Source organism: Zootoca vivipara, chromosome 7 (assembly GCF_965207765.1).
Source record: "Zootoca vivipara chromosome 7, rZooViv2.hap1.1, whole genome shotgun sequence".
In the NCBI taxonomy this organism is placed as follows: Eukaryota; Metazoa; Chordata; class Lepidosauria; order Squamata; family Lacertidae; genus Zootoca; species Zootoca vivipara.
In genome coordinates this window covers 64065186-64082271 of record NC_142590.1, presented here as the reverse complement: position 1 = coordinate 64082271, position 17086 = coordinate 64065186, and the positions used below count along the sequence as shown (strand labels likewise).

The 17086-nt window shown below is 46.9% G+C and overlaps 1 protein-coding gene across 1 annotated transcript; it reads right to left on the bottom strand.

Annotated features, from left to right (window-relative positions):
- Positions 1 to 1759: 1759 nt before the first annotated feature.
- ELF3 (E74 like ETS transcription factor 3) lies at positions 1760 to 10279 on the bottom strand. The gene is made up of 9 exons (XM_035123785.3): positions 10157 to 10279; positions 8583 to 8753; positions 6976 to 7197; positions 6337 to 6426; positions 6051 to 6173; positions 5693 to 5785; positions 4676 to 4786; positions 3923 to 4118; positions 1760 to 2918 (listed from the first exon to the last, which is right to left on the bottom strand). The coding sequence occupies exons 2-9, from the start codon at positions 8743 to 8745 to the stop codon at positions 2807 to 2809; spliced, it is 1110 nt and encodes a 369-aa protein (XP_034979676.1). The 5' UTR covers positions 8746 to 8753; positions 10157 to 10279; the 3' UTR covers positions 1760 to 2806.
- Between the last annotated feature and the right edge of the window lie 6807 nt (positions 10280 to 17086).

Below are 17086 nucleotides of genomic sequence, written 5' to 3'. Positions count from 1 at the left end.
TGTGCTTTAGTTTAAAGTTTAGTTTAGTTTAAGTTTGAGAGTTTTTGCACTGCCCCTATTTGGAGTGGGGGGGTGGGAGAAGGGTCCCCCCCCCCCCGCCAACCTTTACATTACAAAGAGCCTTAAGTGTTTTGAATTCATGGCTGGCATTGACAAGGCTACTTACTTATGGGGGGGGAGGGTAAACCGGGTAGTATCTATTCATGCCTCATTGATTCATCTCTTTACCTCCTCCCTCCATTATGAACAAAATGGGTCCTACAGTTGTTTGTCTGGAGAAACCCATGAAACTGGAATTATGACTCTTCGTATCTTAAGTCCCTAAAACACAAATAGTGGCAATTGTGTGCACCTGAGTCATAAAATAAATTGGGTGGTAGTGTGTTTCTGAGTCACGAGGGGTGTTTTCTGAATGCCTGGCAGTGGAAATGGTATTGTGCAGTTTCTGAGGTGGTATTTGCATATCGGGATGGGAGTGGTGTAAATAACATCTCTGTAGAGAACTTTTAAGACGGATGAGGTGAATAGAAAACTGCTGTTTGTTTAGACATGGGAAGCTCAGTCCCTCTAACCTCTCGCAGAGAATTTGGGTGTTCAAAGGCTACAAATGTGTGTGTGGTAGTGGAAGACTGGATGCCTAGAGCAGGCATGTCCAACTCCCAAGAGACTGTGATCTTAGTATAAAAAAACAGGCAGTGATCTACCCATTGTCATTGGAGGGGGGGGAGCGTGGGTGGGGTGGGTGGATTGCCCAGAATTATTGAGCATTTTTAGGAGGGAAGTGCCCAGAATTGTTGAGCTTTTGGGGGGGAGGATTGGACAGAGGTGTTTTTTTTAGCTTTCCCCCCATAACTTTTTGTGCATGATAAGAATCCCACAATCTACCAGGATCAGCCGGGGATCTACTGGTAGATCGTGATCAAGTGGTTGGACATCCCTGGCCTAGAGAATGGCACAAACTTCCAAGGAGAGAAGATATGATAAAGTAGACAGAACCTTCCTCTACCAAGCAGCCAAAATATGGTAGGTTGAATGGCTTTTGACTGAGGAATATTATTGCAACAGGGGTTTTCAGCATGTACCGTAATGTATGTGCAATATAATTGACCTATGTCTCCTCCATTCAGTGATTTACCTTACATAAAAGGATCTTTGAGTGCTCACTGCTGTGATGTGTTTTCTAGAGGCCAGAGAGCAACTGTGGATTGTGGTAGAAAGGAAGGACATCTGTTGCCTTCATGTCTTACTGCTGGAATTTATGGTCCTTCAGTCTGATTAACAGGACTTTTCATGTGTATTATTTCCTAACTGAACAAAGTAGGATAGGAATGGAAACAAAATAAAAAAAAATCCTTCCAGTAGCACCTTAGGAGACCAACTAAGTTTGTCATTGGTATGAGCTTTCGTGTGCATGCACACTTCTTCAGATTAAGGATAATGTTCTCTTGCACCTCTTGAAAGTGGATGGGAAAACTGTGGCCTTCCAGATGTTGTGAGACCTCAACTTCTATTAGCCCCAGCCAGCATGCCCAAAGGGCAGGAATGATGGGGATTTTAGTTGAGAAACATCTAGAGGGCTCCAGGTTTCCCAATCTCTGATCAGAGAGCTAGGAACGTCTTTCAATGAGGGACATGTTTCTATATATGAACATGAGAGATACATGCTGGATAGAAGAAAAGGGTATTCCTCTCTATCCAAGTCTGATGAACATCTATTCTCTTCCCTTATGAACATTTGTCAATATGCAGCACACAGAGATTAAAAACCAACAAACAATGATTTATTGGTTATTGGTTAATTATTATTAAAAAGCAGGAGGCCTGTACATCACGCAGGGCTCTCCTGGAGTCACCGAGCGAGTACAACATCCTACAAACACTTTTGATTTCAAAATAAAAGATTTCATTTTTCGTTCAGCCCAGCTGAATATTAGCAACAACAATCATCGGTTCTGAAAATGCCCAGTGCTTCCTGATACAATCACACAACTTTAGTTATGAAAAAAATAGATATCTATGTACATTATATAAACACACTTACATATATCACATAAATTAAGAGTGAAAAGATGCAATTCATAGGGAAGGCTGCTGTGCTTTCTGGGAAGAAGACCCCCCCCCCAAAAAATTAATGTTTTCACTGCGGAAGAGCCAATGAAGAGCTCCTGAACTCTGCCTTCCAAAGCAATGCGAAATCCACAATTATTGGAGTCCTACATTCAAAGACTGACCAGCTAAGTTCTGCCTGTTAAACAGGAACATTAGCCACAAACTAGTCTGCATTTGGGTGGGAAGCTTCACTTCCAATTACTACTCCAAACTGGGTATCAGCATTCCCGTATTCTGAAGGTGGCAAATCTTCCTTCCCCATGCACAGTTGGCCACGGCATTCTCTGTGAATCAGCCGACCGTTGAATGTCCTATGAATGGCCCCCTGGGACAAAGCAAATTGCAGAGAACACCCAGTTCCTTCTGCCTTGATGAGCTCTGTGCGGGGCAGCAGACAAGCCAAAGGCGATGTAATCCTATCCAGAGCCAAGATGTCAGCCAGAGTCCAATTGCAACAAAGTAATAATGGTTCACAATAACCTACTTGAGCCAAAATATCAGCTGTAATTACCTGAGCTCCCAGCTAGGAGCCAGAACACACACTTTGCCCCATAGAAGGGCTGGAGTCTAATAACACACACTGCTGGAGATAGCAGTTTAAGGGGCTCAGAGCCCACGTCAGTGCATATTGCGCTCAGAGCTGCTCCTCTGAGCAAGGATGGGCCATGTCCAAGTCCGTGTGTGGCTCTTGCAGCTCTTAGCTCCTGCCTTGAACCTCTTCCTCCTTCCACCCACTGGAGTTCTTCCCAAATTTGTACACCAGTCGCCGGCCATCCACTCGTTCGAGGATCTCCCGCTTGTAGTAATACCTGAGGGAAGGAAGGAAGGACAGTGTTAGTGCTACATTTTTTTTAAAGTAAAAATAAAAAAGCAGTGCTAGGAGAAACAAAGAGGACTAGGAACGTATTATGGTACAGTAGTTGCTACAAGAAGGGTGGAATAATATAGTACACAATCAAATATGAGATTGCCTTGAACACAAAGCTCCAAGCAGATTCCCTTCACAGCCCAGGGACATAGGAGGTAGTGTCTTACTCATAGCTGACCGACAAAGCTTTGGAGCAGAGTGAGGATTTAGACGCAAGGTTTCTGTCATCCAAATCAAAATACTCTTGTGCTCCCTGCCCCATAGTGCCTGGGGCTCCCTCCCAAAACTTTTTCATGGTCCCACTTCTCTCTTCTCCAAATCCATCCTCAAAGCCCACTTTGTGTGAAGCCGTTTGGGGTTAAACTTCCTCCTCACTACCGAGGAACCTTTTTGCAGCCAGTGATGGGATTGATGGAAGTTGTACTCCAAACATCTGGAGGCCATCAGGCTGGCCAAGGCCGGCCTCCGGCAACCGCATTTGCTCAAGTTTCCATCCCTTGCTACCCCTGTGTCCATTTGCTCCCCTTGATCTCTCTAGCTCTGACTTTCCTCAATGCCAGAATTGCTTCTGGAGACTATAGTGCTGCATTCTTTGCTCTCCTTTCAGTGTCAGCCAGATATCATAGTATTCCTCCAGACCTCTTTAGACATCGTTTCAGCCTCGCTATCTGTTTTAATTTGATTTTAATTGTTTTTGTATTTCCATGAAAACTGTCCTGGGATGAGGAGGAGGAGGAGGAGGAGGAGGAGGAGGAGGAGGAGGAGGAGGAGGAGGAGGAGGATTGAAGGGTGGTTTTTAAAATATCCACAAATCAAGGATAGGCCCATCTCCCATCAGCCCTTGTCCATTTGCCATGTTGGCTGGGGCTGTTGAGAGCTGGCAGTCCAACCATATCAGAAAAGCTCCAGGTTCTCCACTCCAGACTGAAATGCACAGGTACATACCTCATGGCTCTGCTCAGCTTCTCATAGGTCATGCTGCTGTTCTTCTTCTTTTGCCCCCAGAGCTGAGCCACCGCCTCGGAGCGCAGGAACTTGAAGATGCCTTCTCGTCGGTCTTCCCACTTCAACAACCCCTCATTCATCTCTGGGTGAATTAGGATGTCCCGGATGAATTCCCATAGGTGGATCCCTCTTGGAGCTGGTCATGAAAAAAGAGAGCAGGGAGGTCATCTTATTCAAACTGTCTGGAGGAACAGAACAGCCCCTAGCCTTTGAGGCCAACTGAATGCCAAACCAGGGCATAAATCAGTTTCCATGGCAATGTCACGGCACCAGAGAGTTGGCTGTCTCTTTGAGAAGGCTGCACAGCTCCCAAGGAGGTAGAATATTTGGCCAATAGCAGAGCTGGAGTCGCTCAGCCCTGCACCTGAGGAACTGTTATGAAGGGGGACATTTCAGTATGCATGAAGTTGATAAGCCGTATGACCCCTGTCCCCACTCAGGAGGAATAAAGGGCATTGGTTTGCAAGGAGCTACAGTGCCTCTGGGACTGTCCTAATGGATTAGGTGCGAGAATCCTTGGCATGGAGCTGTCTTGTCAAGTGGTTACATAGCACAGCAAGACATTTGTATGCTCCTTCAGTGCCCTTAATCTGTGTGGTGGTGCAGAAGGTGTTGGGGGCAAAACACTTGGATTGCATGCCATAGCAAAATATCCCCGAACAGTCCCTGCCCCAGTGCGAGAGATTCACTTACAGTGTTTGCTTTTCTTGGTCTCCAGGCAGTCTCTGCTGTCCTTGCTGACCTTCCTGGGCCGTCCCCTTTTCCGCTTCTTGAGATCTTCTTTCTTATATTCTGCATAGTCACCTGTAGAAAAGGGGAGGGGAGGAGGAGGACATGCTTAGCCTTATCCCCCAGAGGACCTGAAGTGTAAACAGGATCACAGGAAGCTGCCTTATACTGTACTGAGTCAGTACGTTGGTCCACCTGGCTCAGTATCTACACTGCCTGGCACTAGCTCTCCAGATATTCAGACAGGACGTTTTCCCAAGCTTTACCCGGTCCTAGATAGCCAGGGACTGAACCTGGAACCTTCTTCCTGCAAAGCAGATGTTCTACCACTAAGCTTCTTCTAGATTGAAAGACCATAATCTTTAAACTGGGATATCTCAGCACCTACCTTAAAAGGGAGAGTAGCACTTGAGAGCCAGAATTTCTAACAATGGATAAAATCAGCTCTCTCTCTGGGTGATACAAACCTGCAATTCAAAACTGGGCTCTAACCATTTCTGCCTACGGAAGTGTTTAACTTTATATCCCAGTTCTGTTGTAGTGATTGATTTCAGTCTACCTGGCTTTAGCATTAAAAAGCCACTCTGGGGGGCCTTTTTGGCTGAATGGCAATGTATAAATGCTTCAGATAAATACAATTTTTTGCAATTAAGCTGTGTCAGGTCTACTCTGATTAATCTCCAAATTTGTCCCTTCTTTTGCAGAGTCAGGGTTTTATTTTTTAAAACCCAATACTACCCTTGCCAAGCCCAATATGCTACATACTTTCACCTCCCCTTTCAACATGATTTGTGCCCTACATCTCTCCACTATTGTTTATGGTGGGTCAGTAATCTTTGTCTTCCACCTAACTAGTTTGCCTTTGACTGCGCAAGCTGCTGTGTTGGTGAAGTTGCTAGGGCAAATGTGTGCACAAACACAAACAAACTTGTACTTTCCTAAACTCCAGGCCTCCCATTGATAATCCCCTCTATATCTTACCATCAGAAAAGTGGCAATGCTTCATGTCTATGGGGTCGAGATCTAGGTCACTTCCACCGGAGTCCTGAGACTGAGGGCTCTGAGACATCGTCCCTGAGAAAAGAGTGAGAATGGAAGATCAGCTTCTTCTAAGACCCCTGAAGTCACCAATGTTCTAACTGTAATTGTGGGGTTCAGCAAGTACAGTACCCTCAATGGGCACCCATTGGAATCTGAGAAAATATCAGGCCACTTCCATGCCATTCCATTTAAAGGACTATAATACCACTTTAAGCAGCCCTGGCTTGCCACAAAGAATTATGGGAGCTGTAGTTTGTTACAGTTGCCAAGATAGAATTGGGGGAGGGACGATCCATACCTGCTAGAGATGCTGAGCTGTCTGGGGACATGGCTCCAGAGATGTAGCCAAGGTCGGACTGGGAGAAAATGTTTGCTAACTTCATCTCTTCCAGGTAGTCCTGATTGTAGGAATTTCCCAGTTCTAGGAACAAATAAAGGGAGAAGTTGAGGGTTAAATATGCACACCACACACACACACAAACACAAAGAGAGGGAGGGAGGGAGGGAGGGAGGGAGGGAGGGAGGGAGAGACCACAGGCAATTAACCACAAAGCAAAGCAAGCAAATACATTTTTTTTTCTCACCTAATGGGCTGGAGTCCAGAAGCGCCTCTTGAGAGACGTCTTCGCTCCTTAGCACAGACATGATCCAGCCAAGTTCATCCGGGACAGATGCTAAAAGTGAGGGAGAAAAGAACATTCTTTGTGAATAACAAGACCAAGCGCTCCTCTGTGCTGCCCCTGCTTTCCTCCTTGATTCAGGAACAAGCTAAAAGATAGGCCCTCAGTATTGGGGGCAAAATGGTGGCACTGTTTTACAGAGTACTGGAACCAGAAATACCCCTCCTGGTCAAGAGGGACCATTGGGCCATGGGATGCTGCCTAGAGCTGTCACACTTTTTCACAGGTCCTGCTCTTTTGTTTGAGAAAGAGCTGGACACACAATAACTTAGCAAGCAGAGATTTTCCTGGCATGAGGAATGCAAAAAAAGGCTTGCCATTTGTAAATGTGGTGTGGCTGGTGTGAAAAGGCACCAAGAGCGGAGCCAATAACACGAGACTGCAACCCTTTTGCTGTGCGTTGTGACTTTGCAGCAGTGCCTATTTTTCTGAAAGCCTCTCTGCTTCAGCCAAGCACTGTGAGCTGATACGGTTCTAGCCTTGGGGACCAAATGCAATTCCCTCGAGTCCTTCTGCATCTAAGGAAGGGCACCCTGCACTTACTGATTTCGTGCAGGCGGTCATAGAGCTCATCGCCAAGGGGCCCGAAGATGAGTCCCAGCTGGTCCCGCGTGTATTGGCAAAGCGTGTAGCCATCCATATTGCAGCAGGAGAAGTCTATGGCACTGGCGTCATACTTGTTCTTCTCCACATGGTAGCTGATCCACTCCAGCACTTGAGCCCTGCTCCAGCAGTGTGGCATCTCGCCATACCATGTTGGCTTGCCTGCAGAGAGGTGGGGAGGGATGGGGAGAAGGGGCTCAGTGAGGCAGGCGCCACATGGGATTCTGCTCGGCCAAGTCAGCCTCTGGAACACTCTTGCTGGCTGAGCAGCACAGGGTGTGGCCAGTTCACTTATGCAGAGCATTTGTCTCGCTTAGTCACTGCGGTTGGGTTAACATGCACACCTGTCACCTGTTCCCTTATCTCTGGGCAGGCCCCTCCCCACTGGGGTGAGGTCATTTAGGACACCAGTTCTCTGCTCCCAGCTCAACCAGCCACGACTTCATTAGAATACTGTATGTAGCCAAGAACAGCAATGCATGCAGAGCTATTCTATGCCCCAGTGGCCATTCCCTTGCAAAACGGCCGCCCTTTGTGGCTTTTCACAGTCCCCTGAGTTTCACGTAGTGGACCTTGTATAAAACTACTCAGCTCTACTTCTCTGCAAGGATTTAACTCTGAAGGCCTCAGCCTCTCGTCTTCTGCAGGGTCTAATCTTTAAATAAGGTGAGTGGCAGTGTTATCAGTGTAATATGGCACACTCAGGTGTTATATGGCACAGCTCTATTGCTCAAAGCACTTCATGTAAATCAGAGGTAGGGACCCTGATACCCTCCAGATGTTGTTGGGACTCCAGCTCTTATCAGTTTCAGCCAGCATGCCAAATGGCCAGGGATGATGGGAGTCCAACAACAGCAGGAGGGCCACAGAGCCCCCACTGCCATGTGCATCCACCTAACATTGGTTAAGGGCAGGGGCAGGCAACACGATGCCCTCCAAGTGTTGTTGGACTACAATTCCCATCAGCCCCAGCCAGCATGGCCAATGGCCAGGGTTGATGGGAGTTGGGGTTTTGTCCAACTATGTTTTACTGGGAGTAAACCCACTAAAATTAATGGACCTAGGTTAGTCATATCTGTTAATTTCAGCGAGTCTACTTTAAGTAGAACTAATACTGGATACATCTTGTGGAGGGCACCCCCATCACCCCATGGAATATCAGGGGTTCAACCTATATAAGTGGGGGTGAGATCACACTGGAAGGAGCCTCCAACCTCTACTCCAGTAGGCTTGCTAAAAGACAATACTTGTCCTGCTGCTGTGGGAAGCAGAGCCCTCAGAGATCACAGAACTGGAAAGGACTCCAAGGGTCATCTAGTCCAACCCCTTGCAATGCAGGAATCTCAACTACAGCACACATGACAGGTGGCTATCCAACATCTGCTTAAAAACCTCCAAGGAAGGAGAGTCCACCACCTCTTGTGAGAGATTGCTCCACTGTCAAAGAAGCTCTTACTATCAGAAAGTTATTCCTGGTGTTTAGTCTCCATTGTTCCCTATATATATTTTGTACCCGCATCTTGCAGCAATAAGCTGTGGACACCTACCTGTTGTCTCTGTGGCCATCTGGGTGTTAGACAAAGTGAGAGAAAGGTTATCATCATCTCCAAGGTGAGTCAGTAGGTCTGGGTCTGGTGGTGCTTCTTCTGGCTGATACATGGCGCTGAAGTAGTTTGAGATGAGATTGCTGATTTCACAGGATCCTGCCATGGGATTTTCTGCCAGAAGATTGGAGTTGTTAGACTTGGGAATGGATCCAGCTGGCTCCACCAGCCCCATTCCCCTATGAGCTTGCTATGATCAAACACACACACCCCCTCCAATATGCCTAGTTCCCAGCATACTGCTGCTCCTTCATATTCTCAACCGTCCTTCAAGTCCCTTGTGATTGGGATCTGTCCAAGACTGATGAATATCTGAGCCAGGATCCCAAAGTACAAAGCCACAGATTTCTAACCAAGGAATTCCCACAATAGAATAGCATTTATTGTGTAGGTCCATGGACCGCAGCGGAAGAATTCCCACAACAAATCAAGGTACTTTTCTAGTTCATTTTATTTATTTTTAAATATCATTTTCCCACTGCCCACTGTTACCAGTCTTTGGCGTGAAATAAAAAGGAACAGTCCCAACAACTTTGCTTTGGCAGGGAAATTACATCTCCCCCAAACTTGGCCGATACAGCAAAGGACAAAGAGACAAGAAACAGAGTTTTCATGCTTATTACTTTCACAAAGGTCCCCTGCCCATCAACCTTTAATCAGCTCTGGGACTCACAAGCACCTCCACGAAGCTCATTTTTTAAATTTGCTTTTTGCCTTCTCTTTCCAGGCTTAGACTGGAGCCATAAAGTCAATGTTGACTCTCAGGCTACTTCTAAAGCTCCCAGCTATTGCGTTGTGTGTCCAAGAAGCCCCTCGGCCCTTCACCAGCCCCCACTCGATGCTCCAGGCTATTGGAGAGAAAGCTCTGCTGGCTCTATGAAAACAGCCTGTTCTGAATCATGAGAGCCTCACCTTAGCTGCCCATCCATTTATCATTCATCCCTGCCAATCCCTGATGTCTCTCCCTCCCCTCCTCATCTTGGTCATAGATTGTAAGTCCTCTGAGCAGGATAGGGATCCCATCAGTACTGCGAGCTGCACAGCAAAGTTGGAGGCATGCAACTAGTAAATTACAGTAGAAAACCGGTGAGAGCAAGTCAGCCCAGACTCAGCATGTTTTTCCTTTTCTTTTGCCAGAGAACTACAAACTGCCCAATGGACGGGCACTGGAGGCAAACGTTTTTCGCTTTCCCAAGGCTTCAAAAAGCATAATAATTCCTTGGCTGGTCCTGACCAAAAAAATCCATCTGGTCCACATTCTGTTTCCAGTGATGGTCGGTCAGGTGCGTTTGGAAGCTCATAAGCACAGCAGGAAGGTGACGGGCATCCTATTTTTTTTTTTGTCTCCATCAGTAACTTGGCAGTAGAGGCTGCTTCTTTTATTAGCAGCAACTTGATCAGCTAAGAAAGTGCACCACAGCAGCATCCTTAAGGAGAACTGAGCTCAACACAGATCAGGCGCAGCAACTTCACATCCATCCTCTCCCCCTTTCACGTCACCCCCCCATTTTACCTACCAGGCAGGTAACTCCGACAGCAGTTAATCAATCCACACAGTAGTAAAGCTCCAAAGGCAGAGTCCTGGACGCTTCAGCTCCCGCTCACCTGTGCCCAGGTATTTGTGACTCCACTCCCTGTATGGCTCAGCCCCTCCCCATCGCTGTCCCTTTTATAGGGCGTTCTTCAGTAACCTGATCTCCACCTCTAGGGGAATTCCTAGAACAGGTACTCAGCTCCCGCCCCGGGAAATTTGCATAATATGTGCCACCTGGGACTCTGCCAGCCTACCTTGACGGGAAATCTGGGCTGACAGTTTAATTATTACCAGGGAGCTGGCAGAGCCTGTGCCAGTTTCACCCAGGACGCTGGTTTTCTCCCTTTTCATATCACTAGTGTTTGTTTGCTCAATAAAGCAGATAAACCGGCCTGCTTTTCCCGCCCCTGCCAAGAATAGGCCCATATAAGTGAGTCTGATGGGGGCAGTTGCCACCTGCTGCCCCATGGGGTGAAGGTGAAGCAAGTGTCACCTGTGGGTCAGAAATGGAAAATGTTCTTTTCATTTGGGCGGCGGACTCCACACTTCTCTGTGTGACCCCCTTAAGGGCTGAGGCCAAGATTTTGCTAGGGCTTTTGATGCAACATCGTCAAAGCAACAATTTATGCATTTGCTTTGGTGGACTTTAGTCCACGAAAGTTTCCATCACAACAAATCTCTCCTGAAGATGCCATGGGATTTCTTTGTTGGCTGCCTACAAGAAAGTAACTGCAACCCTTTCAAAGTTAGGTCACTAGGAAGGCTGTCATCCTATTCCCACCTACCTGGCCAAAGACCCCTTTGAACTCAGCGGAGCTTACTTGTGAGCAAGCTTGGGTAGGTTTGCACTGCAAGGCAACTGAAGTTAGCTTATATTCACCCCATTCCATTGTTTTGGGTGGCACATGACCCCTAGTCCTGTCCATGTTTACACGGAAGCAAGTGCCACTGAAGTCAAAATGACTTACTTGGAGATAAACATACGTAGAATTCATTATTAAGGCTGCTCACTAAAGACATAGTATTGGCTTTCTCCTCTGAAATGAATACACCAGGAAAGAAAGAAGAAAGAAAGAAAGAAAGAAAGAAAGAAAGAAAGAAAGAAAGAAAGAAAGAAAGAAAGAAAGAAAGACGGGTAGAGCTCCATGGAGGAAGACTTTGAGATACATAGAAATTCTCTGATTTAGAGGCAAAAATTCAGAGAGGTATATTTGGTTGCATCCAGTGCTCTCCTACTGATTTGAGAACTGGCGCACACACGACATTAGCCACAACCTGTCATTTCTTATAACATATATATTTCTTTATTACATTTATATACAGTACCACCTTTTTCTTCCAAGGATCCCGAGGTGGTGTACATGGTTCTCCTCCTCCCCGTTTCATTTCATCCTCACAACAACCCTGTGAGGTAGGTTAGGCTGAGAGATAGTGACTGGCCCGAGGTCGCCTAGCTTGCTTCATGGCTGAGTGGCGATTCGAACCCTGCTCTCCCAGGTCCCTGTCCAACGCTCTGACCATTATGCCACTTTCCCCCAAACCAGCTTTGATCTGAGCAGAGAAGAAGAGTGACTTTGCTGCGCTTTAAGCTTTTGCTTAGTCACAAACAAAAGAGTCTTGTGGCACCTTAAAGACAGGCAGATTTATTGTGAAAACAAAGTTTTAAAAAATCCTTCCAGTAGCACCTTAGAGACCAAGTTTGTCATAGGTATGAGCTTTCGTGTGCATGCACACCTCTTCAGATTTATTGTGGTACACTATCGGCTTTTGTAATCTAGAGCCCAAGATGCCCCTGGATACAATCTTGAGCTTCCCAGAGGCTTCCCACTGTTGGGGACAGGATGCTGGTTTGCATGGACCTTTGTTCTGATTGAGCAAGGCTGTTATTATGATGTCAGCACAGAAATACCAGCGTTGGGAGAGCACTGCTCTGTTCCTCTGCTCTGCCACTGCCCCCTTCTGTTACTGCAGGCAAGACCTGAGGGAGTTTACACAAACTGCAGTAGGGGCATACTGCCTTGCATGCCGATGTCTTCAGCAGAAGCGAGAAAGTGGAAGAGCGCTGTATGGAAAGCACATGAACATACATCCTAGTCAATGCGGGTTTTTCATTTTGCAACAACGCTGCTCGCCCGGCCCCCCCGAAAAACTTCAGCATCGCTCGCAAAAACCATTCATTGTCTCGCCAAGTTCAGTGGGCCTCCTCCTTTCTGTGCACAGCCCTGCCTTGCAGGTGTGTATCGAGGAGGGATTGCCGTGCAGAGATTGTAATGAGCTGGGCAGATCTCTCTTTCTCCCCTTTTCTAATTGCAGGATGGTTGTTGGTGCTTCCAGGTGGGTGAGCTGCTTATTCACAGCAGCTAACAGCTTCGTGGAAACTTTAAGCGGGCCACCAACCTGCCTAGCTGGCTCATCCACAGGCAACGGGCGCGTCATGCCTCATTGACGTCAACCTCTAGTACAAAGGCATTTCTGAGAAGGTTGCCTGGCACAGGGTTTGCCCCAGTACTCTCACTCCACTTAGGGACAGTGGGGGAGTTGGGCAATTTGGGACTCTGCACTTAAAGGTCCTTTAGTGGGCCTTTAGATGGCAATTGGTATTACTGCACCAACTTCGAAACGGGGTGAGCCAGCCCTGCTGCAATTGTGAGGGGCTCCAGGTCATTCTGCTGGACTCTGGACATCTGCCCCCAAAGTCCTGGTCAGGTGCCACCATTGCTTCGGAGGCACCAGTTCAGTATGGCTCACTCTCCCACCTGATTCCAGCATTTCCCCTGACAAAATAGCACTTTGTGCAGGACCTGCTATGTGCTTTTATGACTAAGACACAGTTCTTTGGGACCGGCAATATTTCTTCTGTCTGTGCAGGGATCCAAGCCAGCATAATTAAACCTAGGACCTTAGAGTGAAGGGTGGGTAAATAAACAAAAAAAACAAGGGCAAAGAATTAATACATAAGTCACATGCACACACCGATTTCCCCCTAGAGGAGCTCCTGAACCTCTTTGGTAGCTGCATGGAAGGCAGAAATTCAGCAGGTCCAGCTTGTCAAGGGATGCTGATGGCAGACTGGAGAAAGCTTCACCTACTGATTTTCTGTGGGTCATGTGGTTGCTACGGTATTAAGTCACAGGAGCCATTGGGGGTGGGTCCCTTTCAGCAGCCCAGCCTAGAGTCTTTGTAATATCTTTTCTCTGCAATTTCTTGTTTGTTCCGTTAATTTGCAAATGCCCCAAAGACCAAACATTGACCTTGGTGTGGTGAGAGAGAGGAGGACAAAGAAGCTGAAAGAAGGCACTTAGGCTCCATTCCTAAACACATTAACTGTGCCTTCCTATACATGGAGTTCAATAGAGCTTACTCCCAACTGAGTCTACAATCCTATACACAAATGCCTGCCTGAGAGCCCATCCCACTGAAGTCAATGGGACTTACTTTTGACTAGAGGATGCCACTATTATTTCCAAATTTCACTTGTTTTCACTGTAGCCAATCACTAAGTAAATATGCTTAGGATCATAGTCCTATTAAGACTTATCTCAGAGGTTTTTTCATGGCTTAGTCAGGCTTATCCCAATGGTTTTACCATGGGAAAATTCTTACTGAACAATTGCAGGCTCAGAAAAGAAGGGTGTGTGTGGCTGTCGTCTTAAGGTGCTGGGACACCACTTTAAGCAATCACGGCTTCCCCTAAATCAGAGGTGGCCAACTCCCAAGCGACTGCGCAGTGATCTGCCCCCTTTTTGAGGGTTCAGGTCAAAGTTGTTGAGCTTTTCTTAGGGAGGAGGAAAGCTCCGTTTTTTAGGGTTTCAGGTCACAGTTGTGAAGGGTGACACTGTGAGTTGTTGGGAGATTCCCATTTCCCTCCCAGAGCTACAATTCCCAAAGTGATTTAATAGTCAATCCCTCTTCACAGGGAGCTCTGGGAATTGTAGTTCTAGGAGAGGCATAGGGTGCTTCTAAGAACGCTCAGTACCACAGTTCCCAGAATTCTCTGGTGGAAGCCATGACTGTTTATAGGGGTATCATGTTTTCTTTGAAAGAATTAACCCATGATTTTCAAATGGCAGGACTAGTTCGGGTTTTAGATTCACATGATTTTTGAAATGAGACGGAAAATAATGAATAATCAATACAGTATTAATCATTTTAATTAATTCTAAAAGACTTAATCTTTTAAGTTTTGCACCACAGGAACAACAATTATAATGTAAACTTATTTATGAAGTATCTACTTGTACAATAGACCTATTTTTACAGGACATATTTTTGACATTCTATGCGACAGTAGCTGAGCACATGATCCACAAATTCCAGCTGGACAACTCTAGGAAAGGGCTGGGAAAGGTGTCTATCCAAACCCTGAAGAACTGCAACCAGTGATTCTCCAGTGATGGATCAGATCTATCACTCGATGAGCAGGAAGGGAGCAATAGCCCTCTTCCTGAAATGATCTGCAAGGGTCATCTGGGGCAGCAGCTGCATGTGCCTCTGCGCATGTATGTTCTAAGTGTGGTGTGTGCACATGTGCAATTGTGGGTGGGTGTGAGGTGGTCACCCCCCCATTGGCATGCAGCCCCCAGATGATTGGCTAAAGGTGGGTGTGGTCCTCAGGCAAAAAAATAAACAAAAATTAAGCATTCATAGTGTGGACCATTAGCTAAGAAAAAGAAGCAGTGAACCCTCAATTGTATGTTCAAGATGGTGAGCATAGGCGCCAACTGTAAGGGGCCCAGGTCCCTTCAGGCCCCACATAAAATATTAGCAACGACAGAGTGGTGGGGGTGAGGTGGGGGCCGGTTCTGTCACCTAAATGGCTCCACCTTGCCTCATGCACCAGCTACCCCTGCAGAGAGTAGGTGGAGTAAAGGCAGAGTGAACTCATGTTGAGTCCTACAAAGGCAACACCAAATCTATGGAGGAATAAACCAAGAGCAGACCCTGGGATGAGCCACAGCTCAATGGTAGGGCATCTGCTTTGTATGCACAAGGCCACTGGTTCTATCCCCAGCATCTCTAAGCAGGGCTGAGATAACCTTGCCTGAAACCCTGGAGACCCACCACCAGCCAGTGTAGACACTACTGGGCTTGATGGACCAATGGTCTGACTCAGCCTAAAGCAGCTTCCTTTATGCCTAGATCAGGCAGGCAGGCAGGGGCCGACTGAGGGAATCAGGGAGGCACAGGAACCGGACAGTTCCCTAGCAAGCTGTAGAACTGCTCCACCATCAGACTTGCAGGCAAGTCTCAGGAGGAGGCATCCTCTAGACATGCACACAAGACAAAGAAGTTGCTTTTGACCTTGTTTGTCTGGCTTCCTCCCTATGGGACATATTCTCCACCCATGTGCTGGGCAGGAGTGCATAGAGAGCCCAACAATGATGCGCCTGGGAAGCTCTGCATGGGCAGGGAATAGCCTAGGCTGCCTGTAAAGAACACTGCAAGAAAGGCTAGAACTGCTGTAATACCCACCAGCCGCTGCTGGTTCCTTCCAGGTGTGAAGGACTTAATTGAAGCATAAACATCCAGGGGTTTGACCACACTCTGATGTTCGTCAATTACTTACCCAAAGAAGAAATGCCCTCCCCCTTGAGAACCCAGTTTGCTGAGAAAACAGGTGCTTCATTCAAAGCAAACTTAGACACGACTGTCCTCTAGTGGCCAGTATAGATTGCAAGAGACCATGTTCCCTTTATGCTCAAATGTGTTTTAAAAAAAAGGAGAGTGAAAATAAATTGCAAATGACTACTGTCCTGTACTTGGTGATGGTGATCAGATTGTCACTGTAACAGATACTGATATTTCTATTGAGAATAAGAGTAGTGAGGAACAGGGAAGAAGTACCAGCATCATGCACAAATTTATCCCCTGGAAACTCTAGCTATGCCTACTATTGCTTATTTCATTACATTCACTGTAAATAATTATTTCATTATTGTATGGCATCTGCTGCTCTGCTTTCTTTTGCCCACCACTGACAAGTGCCCCCCAAAAGGTATCCTACGAGGGGATGTAGACAGAAAAAGGTTCCCCACTCCTGCATCTCTACCCACTGCTTAAGGAGCTTCAACACACACCAGTCCTGGCCATATCTGTGGGCAGGAGCTCTGTGGCCCTTTTCCTTGTTGTTCTGCAAAATAACTACTGGGAGGGAGGGAGGGAGATAGGGCACTTGTCACTGTGCCTTTGAGTAAGAAATAACATGTGGCGAGCCAGGCCCCCCCCCCAAAGAAACCTGGAGGGAATTACTGCAAACTTTACATTTCCATTATTTTGGAACTATGGATGGCAACCCTAGATCGGAAATCTAAGCTGAAGGTCCTGCCATTGCAACGTGACACCTCTTCTCTGCTGTGGATGGCACACCTGTGGAAGGGACCACGAGGGTCATCTAGACTCCAACCTGCAATGCAGGAATCTTTTGCCCAACGTGGGGCTTGAACCCACAACCCTGAGATTAAGGGTCTCATGCACTAATGGCTGAGCTATCCAGGGGCACAAAGGATGCTCCTTTCACCTGGGTGACCAGATGGCACCAACATGTAGAAAAAGGGGAGATTTGTAACACGCAGAAGCTGGAAGGGCCTCTGTAACTTGCATTTTTACCCAATAAAGCATGTGTCTACGGGGCTCCCCCTCTACTCTCTCACTGCAACTAATTGTAGCTGTGGGGTGCATGTGTGTGGGGTGCATGCTGCCCCCCCCAAAGTAGCTCCCCCTCATCATCTTTATGCCCCTGGGCTTACTTGAAGGGAAGGCACTTTTCACATGCATATCACCACATAGTCATAATCTGGGAATTAAAATAAGGTTTCAATCCTATGCATGCTTACTTGAACGTTAACTCCATCCAAATCAATAGGTCTAACGTCAGAGAAAATGTTTTAAGATGGGAGTGTGAAAATGAAACAAA